This window comes from Podarcis pityusensis (assembly GCF_964106645.2).
Source record: "Podarcis pityusensis genome assembly, chromosome: 8".
Taxonomy (NCBI): domain Eukaryota; kingdom Metazoa; phylum Chordata; class Lepidosauria; order Squamata; family Lacertidae; genus Podarcis; species Podarcis pityusensis.
This window is the reverse complement of record NC_138033.1, coordinates 73,811,013-73,828,157: the sequence shown is the minus strand read 5'-3', so window position 1 is coordinate 73,828,157 and position 17,145 is coordinate 73,811,013. Positions and strand designations below refer to the sequence as shown.

Below are 17,145 nucleotides of genomic sequence, written 5' to 3'. Positions count from 1 at the left end.
ACCCTTCTGCCCATACAGACCAACAGTGACCACTGGCCCACAAACATTTATTTATTTGAAAATATTTCTATATCATCCGCACAGACAAACACACTATCAAGGCAGTGAACACTGTAAGAGCTATTACTCATCCTAGCTGCCTGTGCCTTGAGCCCACTAGAAAGCACAGAGTGATCTTGGGAGGGGAAGGGTCTTCCCTCACTTGTGTTGAAAGCAGCCGCTCAGTCACTGACAGGACCGTGTGTGGCGTGGTGTCTTAAGAGAATGCGTTCTGGACCCGGAGGCCCCTGGCTCAAATGTCACCTCTGCTATGAATTCACTAGGCTCACATTGCTCATCATTCCACCCCACCCAGTGAACCATAGGAACAGTAGCTCTCAGAGAGGTATTATTTCCAGCACCCTTAAAAAAAAATACAGTTCCCAGGATTCTTTGTGGAAAGCCATGTGCTTTAAATGTGTGGTGTGGATAGCATCTAGTTGTCCTTAAGCAAACCACAAAGGTTCAGACGTCCCCTCTGTTGCCATGTGGTGATAATACTACTGACCCACCCTGCAAGGTTGTTGTATGAACACCCAAACACATTATATAAGTGCCAAGTGGTATTTATCATGTCACCGTTTCCCCTCTTTTACCACTAGTCTCTTCAAATCCTATAGCATCCCCTGGAGGCAAGCAGTCTTTTTGTTTCCTTTTCCTTTCTTCAAAAAAGCAGCCCTGCAGGGCTTAGGTTGTTGCGTGCTCTGCACGGTAAGCCTTCTGGGACTCGCTCCCTTGAGTGCCTTATTTGAAAGCTTCCTTGCCGAGCAGAATAATCCCTTCTCTCAGTGTAAAACGGCTTAATTTTTATTAAATAGCAGTTTGAATGAGGGCCTCGAGGGTGCGTGCCAAGGTACCCTTTTCACATCTGTATATGCCGGTGTACCTCTCATGTTGGAATCTTGTCTTTCTCACACTTTGCTTTTCAGTCCCATTAAGGGCAGGATTGGAGAGACCACTTTGGTGCATCTTTCTCTCTCTCTCTCTCTCTCTCTCTCTCTCTCTCTCTCTTCTCCTGTGTTTTATGTGTGTGGGAGAGTTTTAAATGCTCATAATGCCACAGACAATGCTGCAGAATGATCAAGTATATCCCTGAGGTGTTGCTGATATTTGTAGGAATTTTCCTGCCCAAATAAGGTTGTTTAAAATTGTAATCTCTTCCATTTTGCTCATGGGCAGTAAAGTGTGATGAAGTGTACTGGGGACTGCCAGAGCTCTCCAGCTACGGATGTGCAGGTGTGTCCATGCAAAAAGATAATACAGGTTTAACTACCTTTAGCCACCTGTTAGCCAGATGTTAGGAAGTTGCCTTACAAACATTTCAGACAATTCAGACTTCTAGCTCAGGGATAGCTTACTGTAACGGTTGGTGACTTTCTTGGGCAGGGAGAGGTATTGTCTATCATGCCTGTCACCTGACCCTTTATAACTAGAGATTGAATAAGGTACCTTCTGCATGCAGTCACCCCACCACTCAACTGTGGTCCCTCCCAAATTCCAGCATAATTGTACATAAAAAGAGACCCAGTGTGGTGTAATGGTTATAGTGTTGGACTAAGACCTGGGAGCCCAGAGTTCTAGTCCCTGCTCAGCCATAAAGCTCACTGGGTAGCCTTGGGACAGTCACTGTCTCTTGGCCTAACCTACCTCACAGGGTTGTTATGAGGATAAAATGGAAAAGTGTGGGAACCGTTTACACCTTCTTGAGCTCCTTGAAGGAAAGGTTGGGCAAAACTGATACATTGGGGCTCTTTGGGTGGTATTCAACTAACCTATCCCATCGATGCAAGGATTTCTCCTTGCACAATGGGACTCCCTCCCCCTCCCCAAATCTGCTCCAGAGACCTGGGAAAACTGGAACAGATTTAGGATAATACAGAGGGGAGGAAGGAGACAGGGAAGAATGTTCTGTTGCAGAAGCAGGAATTCTTGTGCTGACAGAAAATTCATTTAGCCCAACATTGGGTTCCACCCTGTATATAACAACCAAACAAACCCAGCAGTCTAGCAGAAATTGCCTTATTTCTGAATATACATACCTCTACAGGATGATTTCATCTTGGGAGGTGGCATATCAGACACATTCATCTAGGATGGGGTCTGTCAGCATCCATTAGCCATGATAGCTATCTGGAGACTCCATATTCAGAAGCAGTATATCTTTTAATCCTAGTTGCTTGGGGGAAGCAAAGAAAAGAGCACAGGAGGGCTGCTGCCTTCATTCCTTGCTTGGGGTCCTCTCAGAGGCATCTGGTTGGCCACTGTTGTAAACAAATGCTGGATTAGACGGACCTTTGGCCTGATCCAGGTGGGCTACTTTTATATTTGTGTGACGAGGAACTTGAACCCAACCCCTAGATTTAAACAGAGTTGGTTGCATTTTTGGACTGTCCCAACCTGTTGCATTATAAAGCTGGCTTGGAAATAATTCACTCACCTATGGCAAGTTAATTATCGACTCCAGGTGACTAGCCAGGAAAGTTTTTCAAACATTAGCTCCCTGCTTTCAGGCTACAGTTTGCTAACGATAATTTTTATAGAAAGGTAGGCTAGTATTTTGTGTGTATTTGTGTGCTGAGGCAGGGGAGACAAATAACTTTTGGTAGACTGACTTGGAAGACTGCTCTAAAGGGATACTTGCACTGTGATAGTGTTGCTTTTCCACATTGATCACTACAGATGAAGGAGGACTGGTTTTCTGTTCTTCACCTCCTCCTTTTACTGGTATTCTTGGGTTGCTTTCACAGCTTCTTGTTCTGCTGGCACTATTTCAGGAAGGTAGATAAATATGTCTATTTTCAGGTCCTTTTTTGGCCTTTGCAGGCATACATTAAAGCGACGGAGCATGCCCATTTACTTCCAATCCCTCTTGATGCAAGTTACAGCCACTTTATAACATACCAGTGGTGGAGTTTGATGCATCATTTTCTTCCCTCTGGAGAAAAAGACCAGAGGAAAATACAAGTGGAGTGCTAGAATGTCTTCCGAACCTGTGGCATGTAATTACTGGTTAGATGTATCTATATGTATCTATATCTATATAAAATACAGCCTTTCAGATGTGCTTTGCATTGTAACCGTGAGAGGTAATTACAGGCTTGAAAAGCTTTTTACTGTCTTGCAACCGTTGCTGTCAATGATCAAGGCTGCTAATTGAATCCTGCAGCAAGCGCACAGTGTGCCTTCATGCCACAGCACATTCTCACACTCTGGAAATGCCTGTGGGGTCAGTTGGGGGGGGGGGGGTTGTCCCGTTATCTCCAGGTCCAAGATGCAGTGAATGTAGGGATATGAACAGGGCCAGATTTAGGTTTGATGAGGCCCTAAGCTACTGAAGGTAATGGGGCCCTTTATATGTCCAGCTGTCCTTTGTCAACAAATTGCCGCTGTTTTTTGTGTTGAATATATGCTATCAATCTATCTATCTGTCTATCTATCTATCTATCTAATTATATATTATGGACCTAATAGGTATCTAAAGCCATTTGCACATAACAAATAGGAGCCTACACAACACAAAACACTGTTGCTGTATGTAGGTTTTATTTTATTTGTTTTTTATCTTATATTTTGGAAATGTACATCCAGGTTTTTTTCTTTACATTTTTTTGGGGGGGGGCAAGAGAGTGAGGCCTTAAGCTATAGCTTGTTTAGCTTATATGTAAATCCAGCACTGGATATGGGACTGCAGGGGTCAAGACAGAGGAAGAGGATATTTTTGGCAAAGCACTATATGTCTTCATGGAGGCTATGTAATTCGGCTTCACCTCTGCTATGGGAGATAGCGATCAAGCAAATGACCTTCCTTTTCCTCAGCTGTGAAATGGGCATGGTGGAAAGGGTGGGAAACAAGCACAATGCCCCATTCCAAAAACACACACACAAAAAAGCCACCTTCATTTGGTCACCTAGAGGCTGTTTTTCACACTAGGGGCGAGTATTTTACATGTCCATTTCTGCTTGCTTTATAAAATGTTTGGTAGAGCTTGGAAATACAATCCAGTGTCTCTGCATGTGTGCTAACAAGCATCCTCTTGCTTCTGCCTCTTGAATTTTTTCCCCTCAAGGCCAAACTCCCAGAGCTGCAGCCGTTCCCTTCCGGAGACAGTGACACAGTGACGCAGCACGAGGAGCTTGTGTGGATGCCTGGGGTCAATGACTGCGACCTGCTCATGTACCTGAGGGCAGCACGGTAACGTGAAGCAAACACATCTCCCTCTTCCCTGCAGTGGGGAGTTGCTGCTTCAGGCAGCAGCATCCTGCTCAGAGATTGAGGTCTAAATTCCTGCATGCACAAAGGATTCCACATCTTGCGCTCGGGATAAATCTCCCAATCTTGTGGTGTAGTATAAATTTTAATTTGCTCAGCTGCAACTCCTGCAAAAACTGAGCACTGTTGTCAGCAGACTTTTAGAAGCATAGGGAACTGCCTTATTCTGAGTCAGGCCGTTGGTCCATCTAGCTCAGAATTATCCACACTCGCTGTCAGGGAGTCTCTCACAGCCCAACTGGAGATGATGGGGATTGCAGCTGGAACCTTCTCCATGCCAAGGCAGTTGCTCTCCCAATGAGTTACAGCTTTTCTTTTTTGAATACTCTTTTCATTTTTTAGACAAACGTAATAACAGTTCTTTTTCTGTCCTTTCAAGGAGCATGGCAGCTTTTGCAGGGATGTGCGACGGAGGATCCACGGAAGACGGGTGTGTCGCAGCCTCCCGCGATGACACTACTCTCAACGCACTCAACACAGTAAGTCTCCTGCTGTTGTGCCATTAACTTTGCACTAATCTTGAAATAGTTTGCTGTCTCTCCCCCCCCCCCATCAACTTTGGGTTACTCCATGGGTCTTTGTCATCTTAAGGCCTGCCCCCCTTGCCCCAGTGCCTTCCAAAACGTGAGAATCATCTTTCTGGTTTGCCTTTCCATCTTTGAATGGTGGGTCATGGGACTGGCTGTATACAGCAGCATATTGTCTACTCTACCCCAATCTTCCCCAATCTGGTGCCCTCCAGCTGCAGATGATGGGAATTGAAGTGCAAAACAGCTAGAGGATGCTAGGCTGATGAAGGCGGATCAACCTTGAGTAGTAGCAGCTTTCTTAAAGCCTCAAGCAGGGTCTTCCCCAGCCCCAATACCAGACCACTTGATGGTTTTTCACAATTGGGAAAAAGTGGGACTTGAACCCAAATCCACAAGCTAAATGTACTTCTTTTGACTGAACACACTGCGCCCCTGCAGTTTTGGGCTTTTATTGGACTTTTTGTTGTTGTTCCTTTTTAGGCACAACACAGTACATTGACCTCAGTTTCTCTGTGATTTTGCACTTACATTTCCTTAGCTCTCACTTGGGATGGGATGCCATCTGCTTCTGTGAGTTTTCCAGTTTTTAGCTTGCTCCATCATTTCTCAGATAGAAGCTGTGATTTCTGCAGGAAGACCTGCTAATCACCAAAGAGCTTTGTGAATTCAACTTTTTACCATGGCCTCAGCTACAGTGCCACAGAGACTGGGTGTTCATATCCTAACCTCTCCCTGCTACCCACTCTTTTTCTAATTACATTTCTAATCCCATTGCAGTCTGGAAGCTTGATGTTGCTTGTGCAGGAATCGTCTTTATTACTTCCATTGGTGGGCCATTTGGTAGCCACAGCTCCTGGTAGGGAAAATCCAAATACATAAATATGTGGACTCACCTGTGCAACTAACATGGTGCACCAGTGAAAGCCAGTGCAAGGGCTCCCACTAGTGGAATAGGGCTCTCTTCCCCCAGCTCACTTTTAATAGGATTCATTTAATGTGTTTCCTTTCCTACTGACCTCACTGTTGAATATTCTACCACCACACCCTGTATACAACTTGTCTACACCACCACTCTGTGATGACTCAGGATAAGACTAAATTCATCGGATAAAGTGGACTCCAGTCCGTAAAAGCTCGTTACATTTGTTTGTCTTTAAGATCCTCAATGCTGTTCAATAACATAGCTACCTTCCTGGAAACAGAACAACTGCAGAATTAAACATGTTTTGTTTTAAAGAAACAATTATAAATATAAAAACACTTTAAAAGAACAACAGTGCATGCATAAAAAAAACTTCAAGTCCAATACTGGTACCGACTGGGTAAAGATTTTAGAAGGCTTATTGAATTTATTTTTATTTAGAGCATTAGAACCTTGCCTTTCAGCCAAAAAGGCTCCCAGGGTGGCTTACATACAATCAGTTAAAACAAAACAGTCTGTATGCATAGGAATACAATCTTGAGGAGGGAAACATGACACACAAGGGTAAAGCAACAGGGAGGGAAAAACACAGACCACCAATTCTTAAATTGCTGTTCTTATAATGACCAGGTGGCACAGTTCAGGGGACAGGAGGTGAGTGATGAAGGTGGGCCGCCAGCAGAGCTGATGAAACGAGCCCTGCTGCCTATCTCACCTGCTGTGAAGGTGCCCAAAAGACTGTAGAGAAGGCTCCAGCTTGATAACGCAACTGAAGGGCGTTCCCAAAAAAATAAAATTAAAAAAAATCAATAATAATAATAATAATAATAATAATTGCCATATTGCAGATGGGGTAGCTGAGATTGAGAAGAGCCAGCAAAAGTACCCTGCCATACGGCAGGGTGAATCAACTTTATTGAGGTGGTACTGTAGCTTGGGAGGGCAGGGAATACGTCAAGACCTGAAGTGTTCAGCAGGGAGGGGTGCAGCTTGGACTCTTCTCCAGGCAGCAAAGTGTTTTGTGCCAGTGTTGATGTGGAGAGAGGAGCATCTTCCCTGAAGCTCATTTTAGTGACTTAGGTAAGAGAGTTGACTTGGAGGTTTTGTGGTTCACAAGCCAGACACTCTACCTTTGTGCTGACGTTTTCAACGACAGGTAGCCACAGTGCATAATTCTCTTCCACATAAATAATATAGAGCACCACTTTCTTTCTTGCTTGCTGGATTTGTCTGCTGTAGATTTGTGAGAAGCACAGTAGGGGCCCAGCAGTGCCTGTGCATCACAATGGTAGGTACTGAATATCACTAGAGCTGAGCAGGTATTGAGATCTGAGTGGTAATCTGGATGGTGGCCCCTGCAAGGCCCAAATAAGAGCAGGGGATTTGTGGAATACCTTTGTGTGTGTTTTTTAAGAGAAGATAGCAGCACGACAAGTTTTGATAATGCTGGCAGGATTTTTAGAGCTGTTTTTTGCAGCTGAATTCAGCCTGAATTTTGCTTTTGATAAATTTCTGCAGCAGTATCACTGGAGGCTGAACTCCTTTTTATTATTATTGTGTGCGTGTACTATAAAAACAAAATAGACAAGTCATCTGTAAAAGGATTATGAAAAATGAAAAGTGGGTGTAGATAGATAGTAATGAAAACAACAACCAGTACTTCAAATAATTTTTTTTGTATCTTTATGATTTATGCAAAAATTGTTCAATTCAGTTGTGTACTTTTTGATGTCTTGCTTACTGTTTATGACTAATTTTGCTACGTTTGTAGCAGTGTAATTTTTTAATACGTTGTGAGTCTCCTTTGAGCATGGCTTTAACTTTAGAAAGGTGCCGTAGAAATAGAATGGTTGAAAGCAATATTTGAAATGCCTGGCTTCTTAAGTGGCATTTTAGACTGCTCCACGGGCTTTTCAGCATAAATGATTGATCAAGAGATGCTTGGAAGTCAAAAGTGAGGGTGCCTGCCAAATCACCACTTGGAAGAGTGTCCCACGGCAAAGGGACAGTGGTACTAAATGCCGGACTTCTGGTGAAGGCAGTTAGGCCTCTCTGACGTGGAGCGGGGGGGCAACAAACAGTGAATGAGCTGGACTATAAGAGTTCAGTTGGTTCTTGGTCCAGAAGGATATGGGCAGCCAGGGCATATGTTTTAGCAGGTGTCACAAACCATCAGCCCCTATCAGCAGTCTAGCCACAGCATTCTGCACCTGCTTATATGCAGTCTTGGTCCCTTTTCTACTTTATGGAATAGCTGTAAGGGACACAAGATGACATCGCTTGCTAGGAGATGCTCCAGGTCACAGGGCTACGATTAGTACTAACACTAGCCATGATTCAGGAGGATTATGTGTGTTACTTGCCCCTACATTGCTTGGCTTTCCTGGGCTCAGAGCTGAGCAGGTCTGGGGTGGCGCTTGGCAAAGCCCGACAGCAGCGAGGCAACCCTTTGCTGGCTTGGCCCGCCTTCCTTTCCTCTTTGTGGGTTGTGGATCAGTCCTCTGAGTCACTGGCAAGCGGCTCATGTTGTACCAAGGGGGTGTGCTCCTGCGCCTTCAGAAATGATAATATGCAGCCCCAAAGATTAATGGTAAAAAATTGATATGCTCTATGATTTCTTATTATGGAAATGCAATAAACTTCAGAGCAGCACTTCACATAAATCAGTCCTGACAAGCTTCTTTGCTAGTGTTTTATTTATGTAATAACAGGGTGCTGTAACCCTCAGTATGATTTATTGTTAATTACACCCGATAGAAATGAAGAGCAGGGGAAGTTTTTGCTGTGCAGCGTTTATATTATCTAGTCGAACAACTCCTTCCAGTGATTATTTGCTTAATATCATGGGTAAATTTTTCCAGCTTTTTATATTTTATTCCTTCTGCGGCTCAGGCTTTGATGGGCAAACCACCCCCCCCCCCCAAAAAAAATCTGGTTTCATTTTAATGCTTTTCGCAGCAAATCAAGTGGGACAGAAATTGTTTGTTCTGGTAATTATCAGCCCCCTTTTGTGCTCAGTGCTTCCCATCAAGGTGGAAGGCAGGTTAATGAATGAGGTGTGTGGCTGACTGGGGGCCAAACAAGACACGGCACTCTGCAATTAGCAATTGTATGAATGGCTTCTTCTTGTTTTAAGTGTTATTGGTGAGCAAGAGGGACCTCAATCAGTACTGTGGTGTTGGGAGGCAGAACAACAGGGAAGCTGGATTAAAGCCCCCACCCCCAGCCAAGGTCCCAATCTGGATCCCCCACCCCCATTTACTCTGTTATTTAGTTATTTATTGTATGAAATGGGAGTGGAGAATTTCTGGCCTGTGCACTGATCTTGGCACACCAAGGAGTCAAATTGGCCCACACTTGCTAATCAGATTCTGCATTGGCTGTGTGCATCAGGTCCCTACAGTGGACTGGTGCACACAGGCAAAGCCGCAGGATTTTACCCTCACTTACCAGCTGATGAGCAGCGGAGAGGGGTGTTAAATCCTGCTCAGTATGGCTGCATCTGCTGGGAGATGTATAATTTCCTTTCCCCTTCTACAAAGGCAACTTAAAATTTTAAAAGCAAACCTATAAACAATGAGCCCACCATACAAGAACATGAAAGTTTAGCATCATTAATCAATCAATCAATCAATCAATCAATCAACACATTAAACAGAAATGCTTGTTGAAAAAGGACAGGGGAGCCAACTTGGGCCCCAGGTTATGGGTACCCAGCATGCGTGATGTAATGACGTCACGTTGTAATGTGACGGCATGACATCATGCATGCCCCCCAGCCTCGGAACCTGGTTTCCGGAGGCACCGGAAGTCTGGTTTGGAGGTCTCGGAAGGCCTTGGACACTATCTCCGAGGCCTCGTAGATGCTTTCTGAGGCCTCTCCAGGTCTTGGAAAGCATCTTCGAGGCCTCAGAGATACTGTTCGAGGCCTCATAAGACCTTGGAAGTTGCTTGGGGGTCCTGTGTTGTGGGTGCTCAGGCACTCTGAGCCCCTCCATACTTGGCGTTCCTGGCGGAGGATAAAGTAGTCTCTTGGGGCAAGGAGTTCCACCTGTAGGGCACCATCTCTCTTCCTCTCCTATAGCCTGATGGGGGTAGGTTGGGGCAGGAAACACACCCTTCAGGTCTGCCCATGGCTTCCTTACTGGGAGGGTTATACTGGGGGGTTTCTTACTGGGGGTTATAGCAACTTTATACCAGGTTAGACTATGAGTCCATCAAGCTCAGTATTGTCTAGTGCCCTGGCAGGCATTGGCCTCAGAGCAGTGTTAGAAACTGAGATATGAAAGCTAGGAGCTAAATGGCACCTTAATCCTAGGTTATGGGCACCGCAATGGAGTGTCTAGATGCACTTTTTTAATAACAAGAATACGTAGTTGTGTACAAAGCTAATTTTTTTAATAACAAGAACACATAGCTGAGGGTCTCTTCTCCAGTCTTCAGAGAGTAGCTGGAAGTGGGGAGGCAGAAAAAGGTCCTCCTTTCCTTTCACTCTGCAGCTTTAATCTGGAATTTTAGGCTCAGTCCTGCACCCAGAGTTCAGACACTGCTCGCTTTACTGAAATTCCCTTGTCGCAAAATGTGCCTAGAACAATGGGAGTTTTGAATGCTGCCTCAGAGTCTGTGACTGAGAAAGTTAGGTCCCATCTCATGCCACCTGCTCTTTTAAAACTGGAAGTGCCTCATGGATTGAACCTGGTAACGTGCAATGCAGCGGAGGCGGATCCATTAGGGCAAGTGGGGCACTGCCCCACCAACCTCATTCTGCTCACTTCCAGGCCCCCACCTGTCTACCCCTCTTACTTTCAACCAGTTCAAGGTGGTAGGACAACCTGTCAGCATCCTCCTCCTTGTAGAACCCAACAGGGGGGAGGTGCATGGTGATCAAGCTAGAATAAGTTGGCTCCATCTGCCATTGCCTCTGGCACCCCATGCTGTTGGGCTCCCTTGCCTTCTGCCCCACCAGTCCCAGTGGGCTACAGCCACAACTGATTCAAAGCACATGCTCTACAGCTGAGCTGTGGTCTCCAAAGGGCAGGTGTCTTCGCTGAAGTCTCATCCTCTGTCCTTAAAAAAAGAGAGCGCCTGTGATGACTGTTGCAGCCAGTTACTTGATTCCCCTCACCAGCTTTCGCGTGTGTTGCACACATCTTTTAAAAAGTAGTCTGAACAGGCAGAAAGAGAGCATTAAGATTCCCCTCAAAGAGCATCAAAGGCAGAATTGACATTGAGTCTGTCTTTAATAGCTCACAGATCAGCAGACATAAAAGAACAGATTAACGAGAACACCAGAAAACATGCAGACATCTTGGTAAGAGCAGGGTTTCTCTCTCTCTCTAATTATCTCTCAGTGCTCGGAGGGTTAATCTCAAATGCACGTGGATTCATTTCTCCCACCCCACCCCTCCCGCCCATCTAAATCTTGAAAAAGTCTTTCCTTCTCACCCCTTTCTCCTTAATATATGGGAGCCTTGTGCATCACTTCCTTAATTAAAATTCAGAAGCTGAAAGCTCGCATTTTATAGCTGCGTCTCTGTGTAATTCTACTTCGTAATTTTAATACATATTGTTGCTTCAGATGTCCTTTCCCGCCCTCTCCCTCCCTCCAGTGTGTGTGCTTCCAAAGTCAATACAGCTTTACTCCAAATCATAATACAAGCATTTTGAATGGATTACTCAAAGAGCAGGTGCTAGTGATGCCATCTTAACACTCCCTTTTTTATATTTACAGTGGTACCTTGGGTTACAAATGCTTTGGGTTACAAACACTTTGGATTATAAACTCCGCTAACCCGGAAATCATACGCCGGAGGCTCCATTAGCAAAAGTGAGCCTCAGGTTAAGAACGGTTTTGGGTTAAGAACGGAACTCCGGAACGAATTAAGTTCATAACCCAAGGTACCACTGTATTGTAACACTGCAACACACGGGGGCGGGGGGCGGGGCGGGGTGGGACTGAACTTCATCCCATGTTTACTCCTGGAACTGCTGTAGCCGGGGCTATGGCTTCTTGACCTATATAAAATAATAAACATATTTCACACTTCAGTACGTTCATTGAGCTGTGTGTTGCGGGGAGTGGATTCACAATGACAACAGTTTTGATTTTTTAAAATCCCTGAATAAATTCTCAGGCCAATAAGATTTTAAAAAGCGCCGGTGTCATGGCCCTATGAAAATATCTGTCTCAGGACCGATAAATGAAAGTACTTTTCATCATGCAACACATAGTTGAACCATGGGACTTGCTCCCATGCATAGCTGTCAACTTTTCCCTTTTCTTGCGAGGAATCCTATTCGGAATAAGGGAATTTCCCTTAAAAAAAGGGAAACGTTGACAGCTATGCTCCCATGGGAAGCACTAATGGCCACCAACTCAGATGGCTTTAAAAGAGGATGAAAGAAAATCAAAGAGGAGGTGGCTATCACCGTTATGCTCTGCCTCGACAGTTGGAGGCTTCTGAACACCAATTGATGAAAACTGCAGGGCTCTTGTGACCAGGTCCCGCTTGCAGGTTTCCCCATTGAGGCATCTGGTCAGTCACTGGAAGAACAGGATGCTGGACTCGACGGGCCACCGGTCTGATGCAGCAGGCTTTTCATATGCTCTTAACTTCCACATTTAGAGCAGTCTGGCTTGGTCCTGTCATAAGATCATAGAAGAAGCCTGCTGGATCAAGCCAAAGGCCCATCTCGCTCACCATCCTGTTCTCAGAGTGGACAGTCAGATGCCTGTTGGAAGCCCAGAAGTCAGATCTGAGTGCAACAGTAACTCTCCCCTCCTGCAATTTCCAGCAACTGGTATTCTAAAGAATCCTGCTTCTGACAGTGGAGTTTGAGCGTTGGCATCAGGGTTAGTAGTCTCCGCTTTGCAGAAAGATACCATAAGCTTGGGGATTGGTCAGGGCTTCCAGCTTAGGGAGTTTCATTTCCTGGGCGCTGACTCAAAGAAGACCCCTTCCTAGGTACCCACCATTTGTGGTCTTACTTCTAACAAATATATGAAACTGCCCTGTACTGGCTCAAACCATTGTTCCATGTAGTTTAGTATTGTCTACACAAGCTGGCAGAGGCTTTCCAGGGTTTCAAGGCTGGATTTTCAGCTTTCTGGCATTTTGGATGGATGGACCACTATTGTTCATAAGTAGCAGGCTCCCAGCTATGGCCTGAGAGGCGTGATAATAGGCAAAACTGAATTATTATTTTTAAAGGATCCCAGGCAAGGGGGGGGCACCTCACAAAGTGTTTGTTTATCCCCAAGCAGAGAGCTCGTTAATGCTCTTGCGCTATTTTTTTTGAGTGCTCAAAAGCTCCTGAGCAAGAAATCTTTTAAAACGTTGACTTAGAAATCCTTTCCTGCTGCCTGGTGGCAAACTGGTGTCCCAGATCTGCCAATCTGGCGAGGGAAGGTCTCTGCCTGGTGAATTGCAAGCCTGACTGGTTTCTGCCCCACAGAGCCAAAGGAGGACCAACTGGTGGGCTGAATATTTAGGGGAGAAAATGCCAGATTGGCTCCCTCTTCTAGATCAAAAATAAATGCAAATGTATATTTTAAAAATTGATCACTCCCTGAGTTAAAAATACCTGTCCCAGGCTCAGGCTATTCACCAACAAATTTATAAAGAAAAAAATCAATTTTAAAAAAAAATGTAAGCAAAGTGGACTAGGGTTATCTGGGGCCTAGGGTGATTGCCACTTACCCATGAAGCTCACTGGGTGGTATCAAGCCTGTCACCATCTCTCAGCCGCCCTAACCTACGTCACAGGGTTGTTGTAAGGATAAACTGGGGGAGGGGAGAACCATGTACACCACTTTGAGCTCTGTGGATGAAAGATGGGGTGTAAGTGTAATAAGAAATAAATTAAGGGATAGAAACCTTTGTGTGTGTGGTTTTTTTAAAAATGGAAGTGGAGATTCTTAGGATTTGGAAGGTGAACACTTCTTCTTTGGCGACCACTCATAGCCAAGTAAGATGGTCTTCCATGAACACGGTCTTAACAATGAGTCCGTAAGTGACTCTGGAGGCCAATTCTGGATCCACACGTCCTTCCACAGTGGGGACATAGGTTTCCAGGTGGAAATTGATCACGGTGAGGGTTTGCCAAGTGTGCCTTCCTCTTATCTCGTTTCTCCCTTTTGTCCTGAGTTCCAGTGTCTTCAGAGTCCATGGTACCTTTGGTAAAGGCTGTTCTCCAATTGGAGCGCTCGCAGGCCAGTGTTTCCCAGTTGTCGGTGTTTATACTACTTTTTTTTAGATTTGCCTTGAGAGAGTCTTTAAACCTCTTTTGTTGACCACCAGTATTACGCTTTCGATTTTTAAGTTTGGAATAGAGTACATTGGTACCTCAGGTTAAGAACTTAATTCGTTCTGGAGGTCCGTTCTTAACCTGAGGTACCACTTTAGCTAATGGGGCCTCGCACTGCCGCCACGCCTCTGTCGCCACCCGATTTCTGTTCTTATCCTGAAGCAAAGTTCTTAACCCAAGGTACTATTTCTGAGTTAGCAGAGTCTGTAACCTGAAGCGTCTGTAACCCAAGGTACCACTGTAGTTGCTTTGGAAGACTATCATCAGGCATCTGCACAACATGACCAGTCCAACGAAGTTGATGTTGAAAAATCCTTGCTTCGACACTGGTGATCTTTGCTTTTTCCAGTCCACTGGAATTAGGAAGGTGAACCCTACCCTTCCACCTGCCTGTGAGGCGATCAGAAAGAAGGAGAATATCCCAAGATAGTGACTTCCTTGGTTTTTCCCAGCGAGAAGCCTCAAGGCTGCTGGGACAATGAGTGGGCAGCTTCAATTCCCTCCTTGCTGAGACAAGTGAGAGCTAGTCTACCTGGTGGCATTTATAGTGACTTGGAGCTAATGGCCACTACAAATGCAAAGGGGCTTCCTCTTGATTGTGGAATCAGGGAACGTGTGTGTGACATGCTTTTGTGTGTATGGAACTGATTTTAAGATTAGAAGTCACCATAGCAATTAAATGGTATATATAATAGTAGTAATATTGGTGCTGGTAGTACTACTTGCAGCCCAGCGCCTTTGCATTTTGCCTCCCTTTTTTTTAAACCTGCTCTTTAACGAACATAACTTTTACTTCGTTCCCTTTTGTATGCAGGAGATTCATGTTCATATCGCTGGTTGTTCCTCTTTATTAATAACAAGGAGTAGTGGGACGTTTCCATAAACCGCAATATTACATGGCAGCCTGTTTTCCTGAATGACACCCAAGGCAGCTTAATGCCTGTTGAGGGATATTCAGTTACAAGCAAGATGTCACCCAGACAAATTACTTCCTGCTTTGGTTTGCTTAACTTGCCCTCCGACTAGATCTTGTACATTAACTTCACAGACAACCACATTGAAAGCATAGGGAAACCATTTAAAGGTATGTTAGCATAAGTTATAGTAATGATTTCCCTTCCTGTCTTTTGGCCAGTGGTCAGCATTTCATGCTCAAGGAAGCCCTGATGCTTCAGGTCAGGGGCTGGTTGGCCAACGGTGCAGTCAGTCTTGCATAGAACAGTGGAGGGTGATCTGTTTCGCTCCCTTTGAGAGGCTTGCAGCTTGACAAGCAAGTTTTGTCCTCTTACTTGCAAAGAAGGTAGGCCTGGCTTCTTGAAAGACAGGCTTCGATCCCAGATGGAATCCAGTGTGAACTGGCTATGGGCACAATGCTTACATAACCATGGCTTCTTTGCAGGTTAAGATCCCAAACATACAGCGGCAGTGTGATTTAGCTTGCTTTGCTAAGCTCTGACCTCATACAGTGTCGTCAGGGAGATATCAGCAGGTCTTGTCACCTTGTAAGTGGAGAAGTTGAAGAGGCCTTCAGCGTGGCTTGCCCATTGCAGTTGTAATGCTTGGTAATAGTTAATCCAAGCCATCGCTTGCAATCAGTTCCAAACCATGGTTTCACATCCTTGTTGTGGACAATCCTTAGCCATCTTCTAGTCATTCATATATAATGCTTACAGTTTATAACCTTCCACCTGACTGGTAAACTAGTCAAATCATAAACGTTTTGGGATGTACACGATGCAACCTACATGCAAAATATTATGCTGTTGCCTCTTCTTAATGCATCACATCACAGAGGATGCTCCTTGATCTTAGATAAATGTTCTCCTAGTGCTGTTTAAAATGTGGAATCTGTTTCATATGACAGGAAAATATCTTCGGTTGCACCATCCAAGGTTACGTAAATTAGCTTTCATGGTGGTAGTTCATAGTTGCCCCATGGGCTGTGTGAGTTGATGGTACCTGCCGCAAGCTACAACTCTTAGCCATAGTCTCATTGCCCTCAATATACTTTGTGGGTCACAATTTCATTCAGATTGCAGAATTAAACTTCTCGCAGGATTTTGAATGCTTGGATGCAGAGGTTTTTTTAAAAAACAACAACCACCCATGCTTTTCAACAACAGTTCTTAAAATGGTTTAAGTATACCAGGCCCTTTTACAGTGACTCCAGTTCAACTGGGGTAATCCCTGGAAATGCCACCTGCTTAAAGGATATTTGGTCAGTTCTGCCTTTTTTAATGGAAAGGTTTTATGTTAGCCTGGCAACGCTTTTGCTCCTGTTCAGGTTCCTCCTGCCCCCTCCCTCCTGTGAACGTCAGTCTGAAATTTAGCTGTGTTCTTAATGGACTCCAATTATTTAATATTGTAGCAGGAACTGAGGCCCCGGCGCCTGCGATGGCTTTCAGGCAGGGCTCATAATGACTGTAATTGCAGAAGAGTGCCTTGCTGAAGCCGGAGCTGCCAGATGTGATGCTCTTCTGATGTAGGGAAAGGTCACGAGGAAAGGGACGTTTAAATTAAGTTATAAATTACAACTGAAGAACAATATTTTGATGTGCAAGACCCGGGGATGTCAGAGCGGCAAGACGTAATTCATGGATTCATTACTGAACAGAGGTGCCTGACAGCTGAGCCATGCCAAGAGGAGAATTTATTTGCGGTATCACGCAGCCAGAAAATGGCAGCTCTGTTGCAAAGCGGGTGTCAAAATGCAACACCCCCCCCCCCCAGTGCAGAAGAAAGCCACCCCAGCCCTTGTACTAATGTGGTGGAGTTTATGCTAATAAGCTCTTGCCTGAGATCCAGAGCTGCTTAATGTCTGTTGTCGTAGCTGAGGGATGTGGGCAGGGCAGCAGGGAAGAAGTGCTGTGATTTAAAAGGCACATATTGGTAGTTCTTCATTTATTTGTGTGTGTGTGTGTGTGTGTGTGAGAGAGAGAGAGAGAGAGAGAGAGAGAGAGAGAGAGAGGGAGGGAGAGAGAGATATGTATATTAAATCACAAAGTGGTTCTTCAGTGGCTGGTGGTCTGTAAAATCCCAATAAATATATATTCGGCATCAATGAATATTTGACATTA

General features: G+C 44.8%; 1 protein-coding gene across 19 annotated transcripts in view; it reads left to right on the top strand.

Moving 5' to 3' along the window:
- The window catches only part of RERE (arginine-glutamic acid dipeptide repeats), a 334,725-nt gene that overhangs the window by 205,427 nt on the left and 112,153 nt on the right, over window positions 1–17,145 (top strand). For all 19 annotated transcript variants that reach the window (XM_081015978.1, XM_081015983.1, XM_081015982.1 and 16 more), the window contains 2 exons: window positions 4,107–4,231; window positions 4,689–4,788. In XM_081015978.1, the coding sequence (XP_080872104.1) occupies window positions 4,107–4,231; window positions 4,689–4,788 (225 nt within the window). The remainder of the gene's footprint in view (window positions 1–4,106; window positions 4,232–4,688; window positions 4,789–17,145) is intronic.